Source organism: Thermobia domestica, chromosome 3 (assembly GCF_964235325.1).
Source record: "Thermobia domestica chromosome 3, izTheDome1.hap1.1, whole genome shotgun sequence".
Taxonomy (NCBI): domain Eukaryota; kingdom Metazoa; phylum Arthropoda; class Insecta; order Zygentoma; family Lepismatidae; genus Thermobia; species Thermobia domestica.
In genome coordinates, this window is record NC_137456.1 from 45,306,838 (window position 1) to 45,329,036 (window position 22,199).

At 36.4% G+C, this 22,199-nt stretch overlaps 1 protein-coding gene across 6 annotated transcripts in view; it reads right to left on the reverse strand.

The window, feature by feature from the left end:
- LOC145680351 (uncharacterized) overlaps positions 1-22,199 on the reverse strand; it is a 161,327-nt gene that overhangs the window by 21,054 nt on the left and 118,074 nt on the right. For all 6 annotated transcript variants that reach the window (XM_081750751.1, XM_081750750.1, XM_081750749.1 and 3 more), the window contains exons 4-9: positions 16,179-16,861; positions 12,914-13,033; positions 11,035-11,118; positions 6,947-7,075; positions 1,248-1,470; positions 404-585 (exon numbers count right to left, since the gene is read on the reverse strand). In XM_081750751.1, the coding sequence (XP_081606877.1) occupies positions 404-585; positions 1,248-1,470; positions 6,947-7,075; positions 11,035-11,118; positions 12,914-13,033; positions 16,179-16,861 (1,421 nt within the window). The remainder of the gene's footprint in view (positions 1-403; positions 586-1,247; positions 1,471-6,946; positions 7,076-11,034; positions 11,119-12,913; positions 13,034-16,178; positions 16,862-22,199) is intronic.

Consider the following 22,199-nt stretch of genomic DNA (forward strand, 5'->3'; position numbering starts at 1 on the left):
ATATGCCTTTCCGTTAATTCTTTCGATCACTAAATCTAATGCAACAGTGACGAAACCCTGACAATCATTTTGAAAAATCCTGTATTCGCAAAGGAATACAAGGTTACTTACCAATCGTAATATTTCAAATTACTCACCTACTAATGCAACTGTGCAGTCAATTTATCTTCGAATTGAAAGATAAAAATTGACAGAAACATTACTACGCCAGTTATTTGAAAGAACAAAAACAAGGTTCCTTACGCTCTTAAATAATGTAATTTCACCTATATTATGTGAACATCTATAAGCGGTCGGTTCACCATGCTATTCCACTATATTCATATCACACTCCATACAAATGGTACAGCTCTTAAAAATGATGTTAGTAAATTTATCAAAAGGAGATAAGATATTAACTAACCGGTGCCAGGACAGCCGATGGGGCACTAGCCAGTTGGTGAGTGGGAACAACACGAATACCTCCTCCGACGGTCGTAACTGGCTGCGGTGCCTGATTAAGAGCAGCAGACAATACTGAGGCATTTACGGTGGCCACCGTTGTAGCGGAGCTCACAGGAATCGCAGGCGGCGGTTTTGATGGTTCTGAAACAATAATTTAACAATTCTTACATTTGTACTTTTAAAAATTTCCTTCTTCCAGTTCTCACATTACAACGTTACCTTCAATGTTTGAAAAAAAAGTTGCGATTAAAGCATTTCATTTTGTAAACAATCCATTAAATAATTTTCAAACTCTGGTGTACTATTAATTCAAGAAAAATCAATACCACAAATGAAAATATGACAGCACTGAGAAATATGGCGCTTAAGTATTTGTTCTTGGTAATGCAACAAATTTGTTCCATCACAAAAATGATTTTTCCCCTTCCAAGAACATTTATATTTATGCAGAATTGGAAAGGATGAACAGTAAAGGGAATACTGTCTAACGTCTGCATACAAACAATGCACAAGTATCTCACACACAAATATACAAAAGGTTAATTATTTTGAACTCCGAAATCATGGTTAACGCATTTGACTAGAAAATTAAAAGTAAACTCCTAGCGCAACAGCCATTAGGACGACAGTACCTCACTGCAACCTCATCGTATTGCCCTACACATATCAAAGCAATAGAACAGTTTTAACTTGTCATCAGTGACTGATCTTAGTACTTATACATCATAACTTCTATCATCATCGTTACTAAAACTCTGTATCAAACACATCAGCATGTAATCGATTTAAGGAGATAAACTTACTTGCTCGCGGTGCTTCTTCATCTGTCAAATCGATTATTTTAACTCCTTTTCCGCTGGGTACAGTTGCCGGAGCAGGTGATGGCGCTGAAGTATTTGTTGTCGTCACCGTAGTGGTTGTAATTGCTCCAGTTGATGTTGAACGACGAACTGCAGACGGTTGAGAAGTTTTCGCAGCCTTCGGAGCATTTGATCCGGATGTTGCTGGAGAACGAGCTGCATTTCCCTTTTGGAAACGAGAAAGTATTTACTTATTACATAAAATATCATTACTAATGTCCTAGTATTCATTCTGACACATGAAACATTATCAAACGTAACAAAAATTTGTCTATATCAATAACTGTTAACTGAAGAGTCTTTGACGTCATAGTTTGCTGCTAGTCTTCCTCAATTTGAGAGAAAGGAGCTGGCAAGTGTCGCCAATTAACTCCGTGGCGACAGGCAAACAAGAATATCCATATTGTAGATGTACTACTTGTAGATCCGTGACTGCCAACACTTGTTCTACGTTATGCTCTCCCCTCATTTCCCTATTGGTTTTCTCTCTTTTTGACCAGGCTGTTAAACAGCATTCCTACCTCATACATACGCTAGCTGAAATGACTGACCTAGATCCACAATATGGCTACTCAGGGACAGTAAGAAGAAAAAAGTAAATAATTAATAGGAATATAATAAATGGGCTTAATTAGAGAGGTCAGACTATATACACACTAGTATCCGTGTGTGTCTCCCAAGTGTACATATCTTGCGTCACTGTATTTTTGTAATGGTTGGTAACAGTAGTGATGAACGCGTCAATTTTATTGCTTTTAATTTCTGTACAAAGTTCTTTAACCCTCAGTTCAATTTTGATACGTCTATTCTAATGGAGAAAAGTACCACTATTGTCTTTCTATGAATATTTTTTTAAAAACCTGTATTTTATTAATGTTGAATTTTGTATCTTTCGGATGTTTTGAATGATTGGTATTTGAAACTAGGTTGAATTTGCTGACACGCGTATGTATGACCTTTTAATCTAATATGTATCCTTCTTGTTCACCCTATGTACGTGACCCTAAATAGATAATGAAGCAGCTTTCATATCCTCAAGCTTTTCCTTATATTCTTTTGAGAAATTTAAGCTGTGAAACTAAAAACATGTCTATTGACATCCTTTGGTATTGATAATCTTAATTAAGAATCAATACCAATGCATCAACGTCGGTAGGGGATTACATGAAAACAAAAACTCTTCATATTGTTGTAATATCTTAACTTCTTTTTATAAATTATTACTATCGATTTAACACTATATTACTCCAATAAATAACTTTATGTGACCTCTAATATATTTATTACATCTCCTAAATCCAAACGATTTCCACATTACACAAATTACCTTCATGTACGTCAACACTGTACCTATAATCAACGTAAATACTCATTGTTTACATATCAACTCAATCTCTAGTTTAATCCACAGCACAAATTAACATAACATTTGCTTAGTTTTCATCCGACACTTCACTTATTTAAACATTTCTTGCACAATCATTTTATTCAATATCCTACACATATTATATTCTATCTCTAGAATAAAACCCCTGCAGATGGAAGCCTTCAGAATTTATTTTTCCTTTACTATTTGCAGTTCATCGTACACCAAATTCATTTGACATGGAGAATAGGATTACGTATTAAGTATTTAGTTTTTAAATGCTTACGTTAACAAGTAATGGTATCCGCTGTCTTACGTGTTTCTTTATTAATGAAATACGATCGCTGTGCTACATATAAACAGTTTTTTGTGTAATGTAAATTTACGTATGGCAAAACGAGACTAAGTTAGGTCTCTGACATACAATACCAGTGTTCCCACACTCAGATCCTGGTTAATTCCTTCCATTTTTCCATAATATCGAATCCGAGTCACAGGACTGCATTAATATGGATACTGAGTTGTCCAAGCACAACAGGAATTGTGGGACAGTCTGTGCAGTCTGAATGGCTGAGGATCCACCTGATGAACAAGAACATATGGCCAAATAGAAAGCGGCCTGAGCAGTGCTGTGGTTAGCACACTGGTACGCACGGGTTCACTTAAATTAATTGAATTCGCCTAAAAATGACACGGTGCACGAAGAACGAAAGAAAGAAAAAAAACTAATTTTATCCACTGATCTTGTATCTAATTTAACCTTCATAGGTATATATAAGAATAGTATTGTCCAATAATAATAGGATTTGGGGTACACTGTATATGGTATGAAATGTAATTTCTAGTTTTATGTTTCATGGTTTTGTTCTTTGAACTAAAGGACAAGAATAATTATTGCAAGTGAATGATTATTAAATAATTGGTAGAATGATAATGTGGGAGTAAACGAGAATCCCCTTCCCCCAAAAAGGTTAACCACAAACATACCTGGCCAGGGATCAAATCGACTCTCGCACCAATTGTCAGCGCTCAACAACTGAGTCACCGTTTCAACATGTGCGTAAGAGCCGAACACCAACCTCAAAGAGTGAAAATGTCTGGCTGATTTGGAACAGGACTGGGTAGCGCAGTGGTTAATGCACTGGTGTGAATATAGCTATATTTGAAATAGAATCTGTCGAAAATATAGTGTGATAAACAATAGTCCTATCGAAAACAGTGTGATAAACAATAGTCTTTTTTCAACTATCAATAGTATTTTACATCTTGTGTTCATTATCTCATGTAAGATTTTGCGTATTTGATTTTATTTATAACACCCCTCTAAAGCATCCAGATTATACTATATGAAATATAATTCTTGTGCGCTTTACTAGGAATGACATACTAAAGCACAGTGGTTTAGGATGAGCAAAAACCTGGCCAAAACCTATAACTGGTTATAACAATGGACAAAATACTTCTAAAGTTCCAAATATGTGAGAATTGTATATTTATAGTACTAAGAATTAATGAACATGTTCATCATTCGGTTGAAATAGCCCTATCTTCAGGAGAGGAAATGTTTGTAAACACTAATAAAATACTGCGTATTCATATGCAATACGTGAGTATACTCACACACACTAATCTGCACTACACTCATACATACAAGTCTTCATTACACCCACACACAAATGAACAACGAGAATTGATTTTGTCAACCACATCTGTACGTCAATCATCACTGTCACAGACATTGTTCATTATTTTGGTTGCTGGACCTACCTTTGGCGGCTCCTCCTCCACACTTTGACGTCTTCAACAGCAGTCGTCCTTCGTATGACAAGCACCCTCTTTTCGTCCCGGTAGCCACGTACCTAATACTCGATAGAAAGGGATCACAAGTAATCAGAAGCATATGCAGCATGTCCCGATTCGTAATAGTGCGAGAGAATTTGCGTGAGTGATCTTTCTGAAATGTTCGTATGTCTTTATTCCGTGCCTCTTCAGAAAGCTGATCTATTGCTAAAATAGCATTCTGTATCACAGCCGAACCATGAACAAATATTTTGTGGACACTAGCAGGCATACATAACCAATTGTACAGATGAACAAAGAGTTTGGCTGTCTCCAGTGCATAATTGTCTAAAGCCTTGGAATCAACGTCAAGTCCAGAATTGATTACAGATAGTGTCACCGAGAAGCATATAATCAGTTGTTCAGAAATCCCGTTATTTGCGAAGATTGATGTGGGTCCGCAAAAATCTCCTAGAAGCGTTCCCATCATTGCTTGTTCCACTACCTTCTGCTTTGGATCTATCAACATTAAGACCTACTTTTCCTATAAACTGCTTCTGAATTTCAGGTTTCCGCGAATAATTGGTGATAACTTGCATAGATGATTGCGTTCTTTGTTTTCGCACCAACACGTAGACAGTTGTATTGGCTTTTGGTTAAGTTAGCATCGAGAAATAATGAAGCACCTGTTCTTTGGTGTACGGTTTGGGTTAAATGCTGGTCCTTTACGCTCAAAAACGCTTGCCTCATCTTACAAGCTTTAGTCGAAGTTGTTTCGGTCACCTTACGAAGTACTTTTGGTGCATCTTCTTGTCCTGATGACCGACGACTCATTTTGGCAGCAAAGGCCAGTTCCGATGTATTTGCAGATGCGCGTAAGTCTTCCGTTTTTCTCCGTATGGTTCTGTCACTAGATTCTCTGAAATCCTTCGATGGACGACCTCCAGGATTTGATCGACGTTCCATCTGTCTCTGGACTGTAAACGTAAGTTCTCCATTAAGCCATTCTTTATGTGCCTTCAGAAAGATGTCATTATTTCTGCCACTCTTATACAGTTTTTGATACATTTGCTGCAAAACCTGGAAACAGTTCTTCGAATGTCTTCACTAACGTGAGCTGGGTGATCACCAAGGCCCAATTGTGTCAAAACCAGGTCTCGAGATGCCATGTTTGCTCCCTCTGACAATGACCTTTTATTTCTCTCATTTTCTCATAGAACTGGATATGTCTCAGCTTCATGATGAACTATAGACGTCCAGAAAGTAAAAAGTAAGAATTATTAATTTCGGTGTACTGTCACCACACACAATCACAAAGCAACATGTATTTCACAAATTCGCACATATTCGCACCTAAACTTCATGAAAAACAATTCATCATGGATTATTCTTTCAGGTCATTTCAACAACTCCGCTGGGGAACGCTGGGCACTATACTACTAAATTTCTGCAGTTTTGTGGATCTTCTGCTAACACAAATGAGATTTTGTCACATTAATATTTTTTGTTTGGAGAAACGTACATATGGAATATACTGCATAGTCACTTAGGACCGTTGCAGTGCTTGAGAGGTGTATTGGTGCCGTACACAACAAGTTTTTCTTGTAACCACATAATCATGGAATGAAGCCATGAACTTGAATGTCAAATACTCTATTCGGCAACTGTTTCAGAGACATGTTCACAATAGTTAACTTCCACCCTTTCTAACTCACCCATTACATGTTACTCGTGTTCATTGTTTGTATATAGCAAACTTGGAATATTTCTTAACTCATACACTAAACAAGTATCCTTCTAACGTAATTTTCAAAAAATGGGTTTTGGCAGCTTTCTGCTCATCCTGAACCACTGTGCAAAGGCAGGAATACTATTTGGCCACTACACTCGAAATATATTATGAAATTCTTGATTAATCGAGATTTAGAGTCTCTTCAGCAAGCCCTATATGAGGTTGAACCTACTACGCAAAGTGGGATCCGAACAAATACGCGTGTTTGATTCAAGCCCCCTCCCACCACAAGGAATCGATTCTACTCGACTACCCGCGCCATCGGCCACTTGGTCACGAAGGGATACATAAACAGAACAGTTCCTACACTTTCTTTTGATTTCCAGAGGGGGCTCATGTGGTTCGGATCCCATGTTAAGCTAAAGGGGATTCATAGCCTTAATGCTGAAGGGGACAATTGAACTCCAGTTAAACCAACAAATCGTTACTTGAAATATCTCGAAACACTGTAACTGACAGTGACAAAACAACCTGATATCACTCTCTTTTTCTTGTATTTTTCTCTAGTTTCTTTTCCCTCTTTATGACCTATTAGCGAACTGTTCACGGTATGAATTAAAGGCCTACATTTAGTCCATTTCTTTGCTCAAAACTACCATGTAAGTTATTTGTTTTGTATTTACAAGGGCATTTATAGGGTAAGGCTTTCTAAATACAGGAGACAAATGTAACATTTACACTAAATCTAAAAATCCAACTTTGTACCTTGGCAGGCGCAGACTGATTCCCTTTGCCTGACGTACTTCCGACTTTTGGAGATGATGAATTTGATCCAGCTGGTGAACTCTTTTGCACCGTCCCTCCTGACGATGGTCGGTTTGTAGCAACTTGACCCTGAAAAATTTAAGTTAAATTTTAAAATGTCATCAAAACAACCATACGAGGGTCGTGTCTAAAGTTTTTGAATAATACATTACTACTGAAATTCTATAACGGTTCAAAGTAGTCCCCCTAGCATATTATATATGAGAGAGAGAGAGAGATTGAAATTAGAATTATAGATTACGTTTAGAAGTTATGCTATTTTGGGGAAAGAGATGAAAGTATCAGTAGAAAGAATGCAGAAGGCGATGGGCATGCATGCATGGAGACGGATTACAATAAAGCTTATTTATATTAGTCATAGCCAGCATCAGTTCCACTGAAAAGTGGCCACCGTAAAAATATATTTTGAAGCAAAACATATTCTAGATTGTAATATACATACCCAATGCAGCAACTAATTATTATTTGTGTACCAATTTGTATGTTCTAAAGAATATATAATAAAATTATTTCTTTGCAGTATAAACACATCACAAGTCACAAGTAATATATATATAAATAAATATGCACTCACACACTCTCACTCTCTCTCTCTCTCTCTCTCTCTCTCTCTCTCTCTCTTTCTTTCTTTCTTTCTTTCAATTCCTGCATTGAAAGCTTGCAACGCGTTCCCATTGCCATTAAACTATCTTTTTTAATAATAATAATAATAATAATAATTTGAATTTATTAATAGTAAAGACCACAGCCGAAGCCAAAATGGTCATAATGTACAGTACAATAATATACAATGGAAGATTACAAAAGAAACACAAATAAAACAAAATAACTAAATTAATAAAAGATTAGCACATGAGCTTGATACAAGCTAAATTGTAAAGTAAAGTTATAACATAACCTCGATTAAACAGCTATTGAATCAACCATGATGTATTATTAAGAAGTAAAATATAATGAACATTAAAATGAACAAATTACAAAGAAAATATAAAAGAAAACACATAAATAGATATAAACAAGGTGCATAAAACGAAGACAATAAGAATTCAATAGACATTATACCAAACCAAGGTGAATTTTATATAATTATTACGTAAAAGATTCCAAATATCGTTTTTTAAGTAAAGAAAAATTCGGATCAAATAGATCAATTTTAAGAGATTTTTTTATTAATATTGTCAACACTAATTAATAGTGGAGAACCAACCAATTTATTGTTACATAGTACAGATCGGTAAACCCTAGAATTATACAGAGGAACTTTAATATATAAATATTCAATTACATTCACTCTAACATGTATTATATCATAAATAAATCTTATTTGCCTTATATTTCTCCTAATTTCAAGAACTAGTAAATCAAGCTTAGCAAGAATCTCCCTATTAGTCATCTCATGTAGTTTGAATTTATATTTTAGCCAAGCCAAGAAAGAAATTTGGACTGACTCAAGAACTTGAGTGATACTAGTAAGATTACGATTCCAAATTAAACTAGCAAATTCCAAATGGGATCGTATATAAGCACAATATAAGATTTTACATGTTACAATGTCTTTAAAATCTTTGGCAACCCATTTGATAAGTCCCAGATTCCTTCTAGCTTTAGATACGATGGTAGAAATACGATGATCAAATAACTTGTAATCCAAGATAACACCTAGGTCTTTATTGATTAAAAAACAGCTTGAATTGTATGCTGATTTATTGAGTATGAAAAATAGGATATATTCGTTTTCCTAGAGAACGATATAATTTTTATTTTGTTCATGTTCAAGGGAAGTAAATTTTGTATGGACCATTGATAAACTGAGTTAATATCGGCTTGTAATCTAAGGTGATCTGATTACTTACTATTTCGGAGAAGATCTTCAAAATCATCCACATAGAAAAGGGACACTTCAAATATTTACCAATGTCATTGACATATATTATAAACAATAGTGGACCCAAATTGGATCCTTGAGGAACACCCGAAGAAATCTTGTACACAGATGACTTGCAACCCATATATATCTAACTACAAATTTACGATTAAACAAGTAGGAAGGGAACCAAAGTATCAAAGATTTAGGAATTTCAAAAGAATCAAGTTTCTTAAGAAGAATATAATGAGATATTTTGTCAAAAGCTTTAGTCAAAATAGACTGTATCGACTTGACCACGATTATGAACAACAGAAGAAACCAATGTCAAAAATTTATTCAAATTTAGTTCAGTTGATTTACCCTTCATAAAACCATACTGTTCAGAAATGATACAATGTTCGACGGAACTATAAAGATAATTGTAAATAAGTTGATCAAAATTTTTAGATATTACATCAAGAATAGAGATAGGTCTATAATCAGTTACGGACCTTCGATCAGTTTTCGGAATTGGAGTTAGAACAACAGTTTTCCATACATTTGGATAGAAATGAGATGCTCAACTCCAATTAAACAATGATGTCAAAATTGGTGCAATTATTTCAGATATACCTTTAATTATAAAAATCGGAATTTGATCAAGACCTAAAGAAGCTTTAACATTTCAAGTTTTAATAACATCAAGTACCTGTTTAATATAAAAAGATATTCGATCACTACAAAATTGACTGGCCATAAAAGTATCATTATCGTCATTCACATTAATTTCATCTTTATGATAAACAACTACAAATTGCTTGGCCATAGCTTCAGATAACAATCGAGAATCAGCGAGAAAGTAGTCATCAACTAATATTGCCTTATGTCCATCTTTAGCATTTATTTTGTTATTCGTATACTTCCAAAATATTTTAGGATTATTTTTTAAACTATTCTCAATTTCACTATAATATTTAGTTTTATCAATAGTAAGTTGCTTCTTAAAATCAGAACGATATTTAGAAAATGCATTATAATCTTGAAAAGATTGGGTTCTTTTATACCTCTTATGAGCATTATTCTTTTTATTGAGCAAATAAATTAAATTAGGAGAAAACCATCTCGGATATTTGGAAATTGACTTGGTTACTAAAGGAACATTACTCCTAATTACATTCAATATAACATCATTAATATTTTGAGCAACAATGTCAATATCTTGATTCAGCAAAATACTGGCCCAGGGAAGCCCTTAGACTTCTTTATATAAAGAAAGATAATCACCCTTTTGATATAACAAAAAGCTATCACTTGGTATCTCCTGTATTAGAAATGGTAATTTAACAATCATTTCAATAGGATCGTGATACTGATTAGACGGAACCAGAGATATCACAGAATTACTAGATTGAACATAGGTATTGTACAAAATTAAATAGAGACCAGACAATAATAATAATAATAATTGTGATAATAATGATGATTCTGCTGTTGTTTCGCATACAGTCACATTGTGCCAAGTCTTGCGAACTCAGCGAGAATGTGGAAGTTGTACTTTGTTTACAGTCAAAAAGCCAATTGACGAGCAAACATGTGTGACCTGCGTTACCATAATGAAGCACGATTCCACAAAGACAATTGTCAAAAAAGCAATGTCTTCTGGGCATTTAGTTTTCTGGGATTAAACCTGTTGAACATGAACCTGCACGAATTTATCCATGCTTGTTTTTGTGCTTCCCAACAAGTGTAACACCCAACCGACACTTATGTCCATGCGATGATGTGTTAAATTCTGCCGATCCAATAGTAAGTCCGTTCTTAACTTTTGGTGGTTTGATCTTAGATGTTTTTCAAGTTAGCTGTTATATTACAAAAACGATGTCAGGAGTGTGGTAGTACAGAGGTAATCGAAGTTTCAGATCGACAGTGCTTTCTTGAAAGAAAAAAGCCTTTCTCTCCTATGCAACTCTAGTAGACATTTCTCCCATACCTCGTATATTCTGTTTATAGATTTGGACCCTTTGAGCATGATCATATATACGTGTACAACCTGTATTGTGTATAATTTACTGTATATTAAGGGGAACTGGTTCCTGGGTATTCATTTTTCTGTCTCTGCCAGAATTATTAGAATTGAATTTTTTAATTCTTTTTTAAATTTTACTTATTTTAAGAACCCTACCTGAGGATTTTTAGGAACTGCATTCATTCTTCCTACGCCTCCAGGTCCCGGGCCTGCTATTCTGTTCTTGTTACCCATAAAAACCTGCAAAACAAACATGTCTAATGAATTATTACCTTCACGTACGTTGATTCTTCTGTAACTTATTTTTTTCTTTAATTAGTAATTAAAAAAAGGTAAGAAAGGGGTATTTTACGGAAAATAATAATAATAACTGGCCTTTCCATGGCCAAGTCGAAGGTCCGCCTTTTAGCATTTAGAAAGAAGTCAAAATAAATTATTGCCCAAATTACAGCTTATACATCATTATAAATCACAATCCAATACCAAATGTTACAAAGGAAGTCAGTATCAGTATAGAAAACTCGACAGACTATAAAATTGTTAAAGGATCACATATAGATACATGCACCATTACCCTCATGGTCTTTCAAAAGTACACAAAACCGAAGTCTTATTGAGACATTAGTTTTGTGTACTTTTAGGAGATCATATGGATAGTGACGATGCACGTACGTGTAGGGTTTTTTTTTTTTTTTTTTTTTTTAGGGTTCTATATTTTATCAACTTCCTTTATAATTTCCGTAATGGGTTACGATTTGTAACTATATAATGTGTGCCTTCCAATTTTGTCAACAACTAATTTTGACAATCTTTTTAATTATGTGAAAGTTACCTTTGACTTGGTACAAGTCAAACTTGGGACACGAAATATCTTATTTATATTCTAAATTTAGCGTTACTATACTGCCACATTTCTTCACAAGTGTTAGGGGTCACGTCATAACTTCAAGTCAGTTAGTTTTCCACAATCTACGTTTCCACTAAGTGTTCTTTGACTCAATTGGTGAACTTTTATTCACACGTAGCTGAATTCTTTCATTATTTCATTAACTGGTAGGCAACATGGAAGTAATAAATTCTCTGGGAAAGTTCTATACTAGTTATTCATTAAATGGACAACCTTTATCGATAACCATTCTTTACTCTTTCAAGTACGGTTCTACCCTCGGTATCTTTTCCAGCTGAATGTTAATTCACTTTGAATGTGGAGCCAAATAGCCTATCATCCTGTATCATGGCCAAACTTCATTGGCTCATGTGACGGTGATAAATTATTAGAGATGTATTCTCTCCCACTATAATGAAATGAAATTTGTAATTCTACGTCCCACGGTTGTCAGGTAGGCAATTCTTTTTTCTCTCATTGTTGAAGTTTAATGTCTCTTTTTAGCACCAATGCTATACGAGACGTGGACCAACAGTCTAATGTGGAATCTGAACCATCGTAATACGTTCAAATTTCAAAGCTCTTCCATCAAGAATCGAACTCGGTACAACGTGCACCAAAGCCCCGCGGATTAGCCATTAGACTAAAGACAGGGAGGACTGTAGGCTAAAAGATATAAATGAGTATGAGAGAACTGGTAAAATGAGAACATAGGAAGAAAAGGGTCAATCCTAGAAAACCCACGCACACGTTGTTGAAAATTAAAATGAAATGAAGTATTTAACATACCAGGATTATGCCTGTTAGGCTAAGGGAGACTATGATTAAAGCAAGTGACTGATGATGGAAGAATTGGTGGAATGAGAAAGTGTGAGGAAACAAGTACGCCGAGAAAACCTACGAGCACGATGTTGTCCACCATCATGTTGACTACATACAATGAATAAAAATAAAATATGACAAACTTATTAACTATCTATCAAATGATATCGGAAGTTTATACGGTAAAATATGTTGGTTGTTTTATTCTTGTATTTAAATACGGTGTTTTATTTTATTGGTCTTTACATAGTAAAAAAAATTAAAATAGTAGACACATTTATTAAAATTATAATCATGTATACACAAAAAGAAAATACATATACTTACAGCCTGCATCTGAACCTGTAAACCAACAGACCGAGTGATTTTTACAGGAGCCACATGCTTGTCCCGTTTGGTTCTTTGGTCATTCAAAAACTTCTTCACTACCATGGAAAGATCATTAACCTACAGACATACAAATCAATCATTAGTGTTATCTTCACAGGATAGTCACTTTGCATATGATTCCTTAACTTTTATAACACACACACACTCAGTTAAAACATCATGAGTAATCCTGATAGTGAATGTTACTTTTGAACGTTAAGAAACAATATGTATGAAAATAACTTCACATTTAATGTGATTACAAATTATACCTACATAATTCGTTTATCAAGTTTCATCAAAATCTGGTCTGCTAGTAAGATATTCAGTGCTATGGGAATCAAGTAAGAGTATTAAGTCTCCACATTATGTATAGGGCGTTTCAAAATGATTTTGAACTATTTCAACTCCTTACTTTAAATATATATATATTATATTAATATTATGAACATTATGAATGAATGAATATACATAAATAGTGCAAACTACTTAAAACTTTACACATTTCAGATGCTATAACTGTCTCAAGTTCTAGGGGTAAAAACTGCAATAAAGTAATTCTCCAATGGTAAACGTGGCTTCCTTTTATTATCCTTTATACATCAATTAGATAGTCCAATTCCTCCAAGATCCGTTTCAGCATGTTTCCATCAACGGAACAGTAATGCGCGCTTTAAGTTCACGGGGATCTTGAGATAAAGGTGGTTTGTACAAAATATCTTTGAGATGTACCAAAAAAAAAAAAAAAAAAAAAAAGTAATATCCATTCATTTTGGTAGTCAATTTAAATTCTATTTTATTATTGTGAACAGCTCATCCAATCCAGCGGTGTGACACTCCCTCAATAAGGTCATTCCTAACATTGTGATGAAAGTTGTAAATGACTCCATCTAGTTGATAGATAAAGTCGCACTATCACGTTAAAGGTGGTGCATAACCCACCTAGTAAGGCATGTATAGGAATATTTCTCCAGTCACAATTTCTTCGGAAAAGTACAGACCGAGCACTTTGGAAGACAAAATGACGTAACACATTTCTTTTTAGCTCCCCAGATACATTTTGTTCATTCATACTTCCCATTACATGATATATAACTTCACTGAAAAAGTTTGTTCAACAAATTACCACCGCACAACTCTCGGAATGACTCAAAATTCTTTGTGGGACGAGTGATCATTAATCTTGAATGCCGTAACGCCACACAGATGTTTCAGACATTTGTTGCTGTAGATTTTTGAAGACTCCGTTGAAAACAAGTGCGAAATCTACTGCCTTCTGCCTCAGGCGTGTAAGCCTTACTAAATGACTTTCTCATCAAATGTATCCCGAGGTCTTAAACTGTTGATAACGCTTGCGAATGAGTTCGACTAACACAAAATTGCAAGATATAAGATTCAAAATGCTTTATCTGTACCACAGGCAACTATCTTACATGCCACTGCCACCTGATGGAAAAATTTCGAATTATGACGATAGCCCCCAAACAAGACTCGACGATTTAATCCAAAGTATTTTAATATATTTAGATCGTGGATGGAGTTTTAACGCAGATGGCACGATTTCTTACCGTTCAAAACATTTTGAAACATGCTACATATAAGCAATTACGGCTAAGAAGTTTATTCTATATAAACGCTAACAGTTATATCGTTTCGAAGATTACAGCTACTGAAAAGACTCCTTTTTTGTGGAAAGTGTCCATTTTTTACTTACTTTCATTCTTTATTAAAATGTAGGAAACCCGTGAACAAGGGAAATTCAATTTTAAGTTTTGGTGCTAAACAAGGAAATCTAGCTCTATGGCCCATAGAACCCGGAGGTTCAATGCAAATCTGTACTGAGTCCTGTCCTTAGCCAGCTAATAAATTTCTACTTTGCATTATTTCTACAAGACCCATGTTAATCACGGTGTCTACTAAAATTCCAAAATGAAATTTCGTGACCTTTTCTTTACCAAACCATAAAATTTCGTAACATTCTCAAGAGCAAATTTGGGTGTGAATTAGCCCGAATTTTTATGTATGTGACAAGCGTGCTTTCTTTGAGATTTGGTAGCGTCTAAAGCCGACCATAAACAAGTTTGGTGGTGAATTTTGACGCTTTATAGAACAAAATTTTCCAATCTGTACTTATGTTTGTACAAATAAAAAAAAAAAAAAAAAAATCCTGATCCAAAAGCTAAATTTCATGACTTCTGCTTGACTTTTATGACCTTTTTCGATTTCGTGACCGATAGGCAGCTTGTTAATATTGTCCTCCCATCTGGGCTAGATCTTCCCAGATCTTCTAATGATCTTTTTTCAGATTGGATTCCAAGTTAAAATTTTAAGGGTTCCTACTTCCTTACATTCTGGTTACATGAGCTGCCCACTTGAGCCTCCTAGATTTAATGGCCTTAAAGATGTTAGATGAACTGACAATTACGCATTTCCTCGTTCTGAAATTTTCGCCATTCCCATCAATTCGAATCTTTCAGTCTGCGTTCCTTCGTCAGAGCAAGGGACCATGTTTTGCAACCATATAGCACAACAGGCATAATTGTCGATAAATAAGGGAATCATAAGGGTGCAAAATGTTCCTATCATTTTTATGCAGAAAAAAATACTGTCTCATTAAGATGATTCGATTATTATTACAAAACTGCGCTGAAACCTGAAGCAGGTCACTAAAAAAAAAAACCTCCGTAGAACTGTACAGTCCTAGACAGAAAATAGCTACTACTGTCTATGTACAGACCGTATATGAAGTATAATAATTTTTGTCACAGAGCGCACTGGATCTCTATTTGCTTTTCATACAAGCCCACAGAAGAAAATAACTGAAAAAGATTTTCTGAACAGTCTGACACAAAAACAAACAAACAAACAAACAAACAAACAAACAAACAAACAAACAAACAAACAAAAAAAAACACGAACATTATATGAAGAGTTTTCGTAAAATAAACTATTTTCTTTTGTTGGTAAGTATTCAAGCTTGTGGACTACTGATCATATACACTTTTAATCACTGATTTCTTTGATGATTCTCTTTCGGAAAACTGAGCGCATTCATCTTACGATTTATACCACGTTAATCCTTTGCCAGAGGAGAAAAAAAAAAAAAAAAAAAAAAAAAAGTGCATCTGGTTGGACCTGATGCAAAGATGGAAATAGGTTTCACTAATCCATTGGATTACTACAAATTAATATCTCAGAAGAATAATAAGGCATAGGAAATTACCTGCTTTTGAAGTTGATGAGCCTTTTTCCTCCATTGTTCAAGCAACTGTTCTAACGAATCGCAACGCTGCCTCATTTCCCCAACTTCACTCCTGTTAGTTATCACCTCACACAATTTTTGCACCAATAACTCCTCCAGGTCATTTCTACTTAACATTTTCACAGTTTTCTGAAGATCTTTCAACACTGGTAATGGTTGTTTCGGTAACGGTTCTTCCGGTGCCTTAGATGATTCCGGTTCTTTTGCTTCATCACTGCCAAGTTCAACCACTTCAGGCTTTTTCTCTATATGTAAAATCTTATTACTTGATAAACTGTTTGATAAATTCTTTGTCCGGTCTGAAACTCGATCCAACAACTCGGGGGAAATTTTTACCTTTTTTACCTCAATAAAATTTTTGTCTCCTTCCATTGGCCGTTTCAAACCATTGTCCACACTGGGAACAGAAGCACTGTTCCCAGATGTCGCGTTCACTGAATCAACATTATTCAGTTTTTCATTTTTCGATTCACTACCACTATTTGCTTGTGCTTTCGATTCCACATCCTTTGATTTCGAGACTGAAGAAATTTGATCATCTTTCCTCTCTCGAACAATTCGTGCCTTCTTCAAATCTCGAAGACTTTCTTCACTGCTTGATAGAGGGCGTTTCTGGCTTCCAGCACCAGTATCATTCTGAGAAGCTGAAAAATGATAATGATTTGATTATACATCATTCACTAGAACACTATCAGCACGTACATTGTCGATCAAAATACAACTACAGGGGCATCTAAAAGTACAGATCGGAAAAGTTTTTCACGAAAATAACATGTAGATGAGAACATCGAGTTCCGAAATGATTACTTACTTAAATGTTAAGCAGTTTTTCAAAACTTTACCGATATAATATGTTATCTCAGACGCTTATATAGAACTGAAATCTCTCTAGATGAAAATGAAGCGATGTTGATTGGGACCGCATCATAAGGAAAATGCTCAACCGTTTGAATTCAATTTTTGAACACAACACTGTTCTCGCATTGTTTATTATTATTATTATCACTTGCATTAAAATTTGTATCGTGAGGAGAAGTTTAAATGTATGCTAAAAATAAAGAATCTCATGGACCCTTTATGTTATAGATGAAACTTGATACATAGATTCATTAAAAACAAGTGGCCATGTGCTCTATCTTTTCTGAAAATTTCGCTTCAGGGGGAGGGGTGCAACTTCTATATTTTCGATGTTGATTTAATCACGGGAAAATGGGTGAAACGTTTGAAATGGATTTCGGATCATAGTCTTGGGCAAGGATTCTATTTTATAATATTATCTTCATTAAAATGCGTATCTTGAGGCAAGGAAGAGATTCAACTATTTCCATATACCTACGAGGTATGGTTAGAAAGAACTGGACTGACGCTACAAAAAATGTTATTGGCCATTTTCTGCAGTAGAAGCATTATCCACTTCAAATTACTCCCTGCAGGACCCCTACACCATTCCGAACCAATTTTCCATTGCTGGTAAGCATTGTTGCCAATCAGAACTCATGTTCGTGACATCAATCGTTTTTCTTCTTTCAGTTTTTACGGTCTCAAATCTGGTTTCTTCAATTTTGCTTTTGTCTGATGTTAAAACTTTCATGTAAAATTTTATGAACACTTTCTTTGCCTATTCCTGCGATTTCAGCAACAGCTCCAATACTCAACCGACAATATTTTTTTTGAATCACATCACCGACCTTTTCTAAATGCAAATCCGTTTCCGATGTGCAAGGTCATCCAGGACTGATTTTTTGTGATCATTTCTAGTCCCTCTATAAACGGTCTGAACCACTCAATAACTTGTGTGCGTGATAAACAGTAATCTACGTACACTACTTTTAGCAAACTTTAAGTTTCTGTCACGTATTTGCCTATTTGAAAGGAAACTTCACATTGATACGTTGTTCTATTTTCACGCTAAGCATTTTTCTGACGGAGCACAGACGTATGGTATGCTTTGTCCAAAGGCCACACGTAACTGAGCGGTTTGCACTTTGAGTAATCACTCATTCGATAGGCAGGATATTCTCGTATACACTCATGCATCGATTGATCTTCACGCGCTCGCTGTTCGCCAATAGCAAAACGAATCCGTATTTTTATTCTTGGCACCCTTCGCATTTTACCTGTGTGAAGAACGGGCACTTCAGTTGGTACTAAATAAATCAAGCTTACAAATATTAGCCTCTAACACCATAGTAGCATAAAACAGATAATCTATTATCAGACCTTTTAAGGTTGATAGTTATAAATTCGCAATTAAATCATCCAGCCACGTATAGGTGTCTACAAGTCCTTGTGAACGACTTGTCGTAATCCAAAAATTAACCTTTTACGGCCACGTTCTGATTTGAACTTTATTTCTCTCAATCTCAGAGGTTTGTGTGTATTTTTTTGAAACGTTTAGCATACTCTTTGTCCCTTTAAACAGCCATATTCCCCTGAAACGTGAAACTTTCACTGCACTAGTTCCATATAACCCATGAAAAATGTTACAGCACCTATCAGCACTGAAGTTTTCATATAATTTCTGTTCTAGCATTATTAAGTTTTGGTTTTTGTGATTTGTTTACAATAACCCTTTAACGTGCAAGGTATGATAACAGACATAGTATTTTTGGTTCCAATAGAAAAAGTTTGTGTTACCTCTATGGCGCTTTGTGTCCATTTCGACATACTGTCATTTGAGTTTAAGCACGTGCTGTCGTTGCACGCACGCCAATCAAGATTTTAAGCACTAAGGAAACTGCCCATTTGAGTTGCAAATTGAAGAGTATTAACTAACATTATCTGAAAGCCTGAAACTGCGAACTTACAGGGTGTCCGAGAAGTCCTTCCCTGATTACAGAAATTGATAACTCAGGCTAGAAATAAGATAGAAATATGAAACTGGTGTTGAATTGTTTACAAACTATAAAAGTTTTTGTCTGTGTTAGGTTTGTTCTGTTTTACCAAGTCTACCGAACACGTGTACCAGATCTTGAAACCCTGCAGCAACGAATAACCACAGTCGTTGCATCGATCCCTCCAGTGATGTTGGCTAATGTGAGGATGGAAATTGAATATCGCCTAGATGTGCTACCAAGGGTGCTCATGTGGAAGTGTACTGATGTGACCAAAACTTTTATAGTTTGTAAACAATTCAACACCAGTTTCATATTTCTATCTTATTTCTAGCCTGAGTTATCATTTTCTGTAATCAGGGAAGGACTTCTCGGACACCCTGTACTATTTTAGATCACAACACGAACCTAAGAAAATATAAAGCAACACGAGCACACAAAAGGCACACTTTTTTATTGACTATTTAGTCTTACTACTATTTTCAATGGTTGAAATAAAATTCCAAAGCAGGAATGCTAAATTAATTACACAACCTGTTCAAGAGTTCTCCCAAACATATGTAATAAATAAATAAATAAATAAATCAGTAGTTAGAATTGATGAAAATAATCTAACATTGTTGCGAAACCCTAATGTTGTTGAATTTACAACGTAATTCTTGTCCCTGGTTTCTTGCAGAGAAGATAAGAGTGAAGATGGAATGCGGAAAGATTGATTTTGTTGCAGTTTTGACCCTACAAAGTGCCGACCCTCCAACAACGATCCTTAAATTACTGTAGAAACTGAGCATTATAAAGAATTCGTTTATCGCACAATACAGCGATATAATGAAACATCGTCTGTCGAGGATAAGCTCGCACTGGTAGACCTCGCTCCGTTACGACACCGGTGTCATTAAGGCAAAGAAGGCAAAAATTCCTAGAAATCTGGTCCTCAAGCAGAAAGTCATGGCCCTGCAAATGAACATGTCGCGCTCATCAATGAAAACCTAGAACTGCATGCCTATCGCAGAAAGACAGCACGGTGATTAAATCAGCGCTTGAGAATACGACGCGACAGATCAAAGCTGCCTCTGCAGCAGTGCGTGGATAACAACTATCAACAAATTTTGTTAACGGATTATTGATTGATTGAAAGGGTTTATATGGGCGCGTCGACATCGAGGTCTTTTGCATCCTTCTCTGACAGGAAAAATGAAGTACCCAAGAACAAAAAAGCATAGTATCACAGATATAATAAAGTAAAAGCAAAGTCTGGAGTACATAAAAGGTGTTCGGTCATTTATGAATAAAATGTCATAGCATTCAAGAAATGTGCAAACTCGATACACAAACACAAGGACGGGTTAGTACACAACAGCATGTTAATCTTCTCTGCCGGGGCAGCTCGGCAATAGGTGCACACACGTGGGGCAGCCCATAATTAGTAATGAATGTGACAGTGCAGTAAAGAAGATAAAAGCAAGGAAATGCTATGACAAGCATAAAACCACCATGAAAAAACACAAACGGTAGATAAAAGCAGAAATAAATTAATTAAAAGAAATGTGAAAAATGAATTCACAAATCACGCAAGACGTGCAAAAGCTGCAAGTAGGTGAAAACTTGCTGGATCATCTGGACATCGTCTCCAAGCAAGGTAGACAGATCAGCTGGTAAGCCGAGGCGGGCTCGCTCAGGAGCAAGAGGAACACATTCCACAAGAAGGTGGCGGATGGTCAGGAATGCACCACACTGGGTGCAGGAAGGCGGGTTCTGACGACGTAACAGGTAGCCATGGGTCAGATGGCTGTGCCCGATACGTAATCGTGCCAATCGTCGTTCTTCCAGTCTTGAAGGACGAGAACTCGAGGCCCAAACACCAAGTCGCGGCTTGACAGCATGCAATTTATTCTGAAGGTGCTCATCCCAGTTTGTCTGCCAGCGCTGAAGGAGAAGACTGTTGATTACAGGGCGAATATCAGAGCTGGGGAGCGGTGACGGATACTCAGGTCCTGTAAGGGCAGCTTCTTTGGCAACACGGTCAGCACGCTCGTTCCCTGGAATACCAGCATGGCCAGGCACCCAACAAAATTGGACATCGCAACCTGCAAGTCGTAAGGAATGGCAAGAGAGTAGAATTTGCTGAACTATAGGGTGCACAGTTGACACATCCGTGAGACTATGTAAAGCGCTGCTGGAGTCAGAGTACAGGAGAACATGTCGGAGATGGCGTCGACGAATATAATGCAGAGTCTCCAGAATAGCAACCCATTCAGCAGTGAACACAGTGGAAGTAGGATGGAGCTTCAAGCCAGCGCTATGATCATCCGTGACGAAGGCACAGCCAACAGAATCTTCATGCTTCGAACCATCCGCGTAGAAGACAGCGTAGGTACGGTACGCATCCAGAAAAGAGAAGAACTCCTGACAAAATTGTTGATTGCTGGTAACAGACTTCTTAAATTGCGTTAGATGAAAGCTGACAACTGGTGGAAGAACTGTCCATGGAGGAATGGGCAGAAGGCCCAATGGATAGATGGCAGGGACATCGAGTCCAAGAGAAGCCCCAAGGTCTATAGCACGAATGCCAAAAGGCCGGGTAGCAGTAGGTCGTGCTTGATATCTGTCATAGCGAGCACCAGCCTCAAGGGCAAAGGCCGAAGGATGGTCAGGTACGGCACGGCTATGAATGTAATAGCGCAGGAGCAGGCAGTCCCGACGTTGGGAAAGAGATGGTTCATGAGCCTCGACATAGAGACTAGGAATAGGGCTAGTTCGGAAAGCTCCAAGCGCCAAACGAAGGCCAAGATGATGAACAGAATCCAGATGACGTAGGAGGGAAGGTCGAGCAGAACCATATGCAACACAGCCATAATCCAATTGGGAGCGGATGAGGCTACGATATAGACGCAACATCACCACACGGTCAGCACCCCACGAAAGATGGGACACCAAACGTAGTAAGTTCAAGGAGCGGACACAGCGGTACTTCAGGTCTCGAACGTGAACAGCCCAGGTAAGTCGTCGGTCAAACTCCAAGCCCAGAAAACGAACATGATCCATACAGGACAATCGAGAACAGCCAAGGAACAGCTCAGGATCATAGGCACAGTGACGAAGGTGACAAAAATGTACGCAGTGTGTTTTGGTGAGAGAAAAGCTGAAA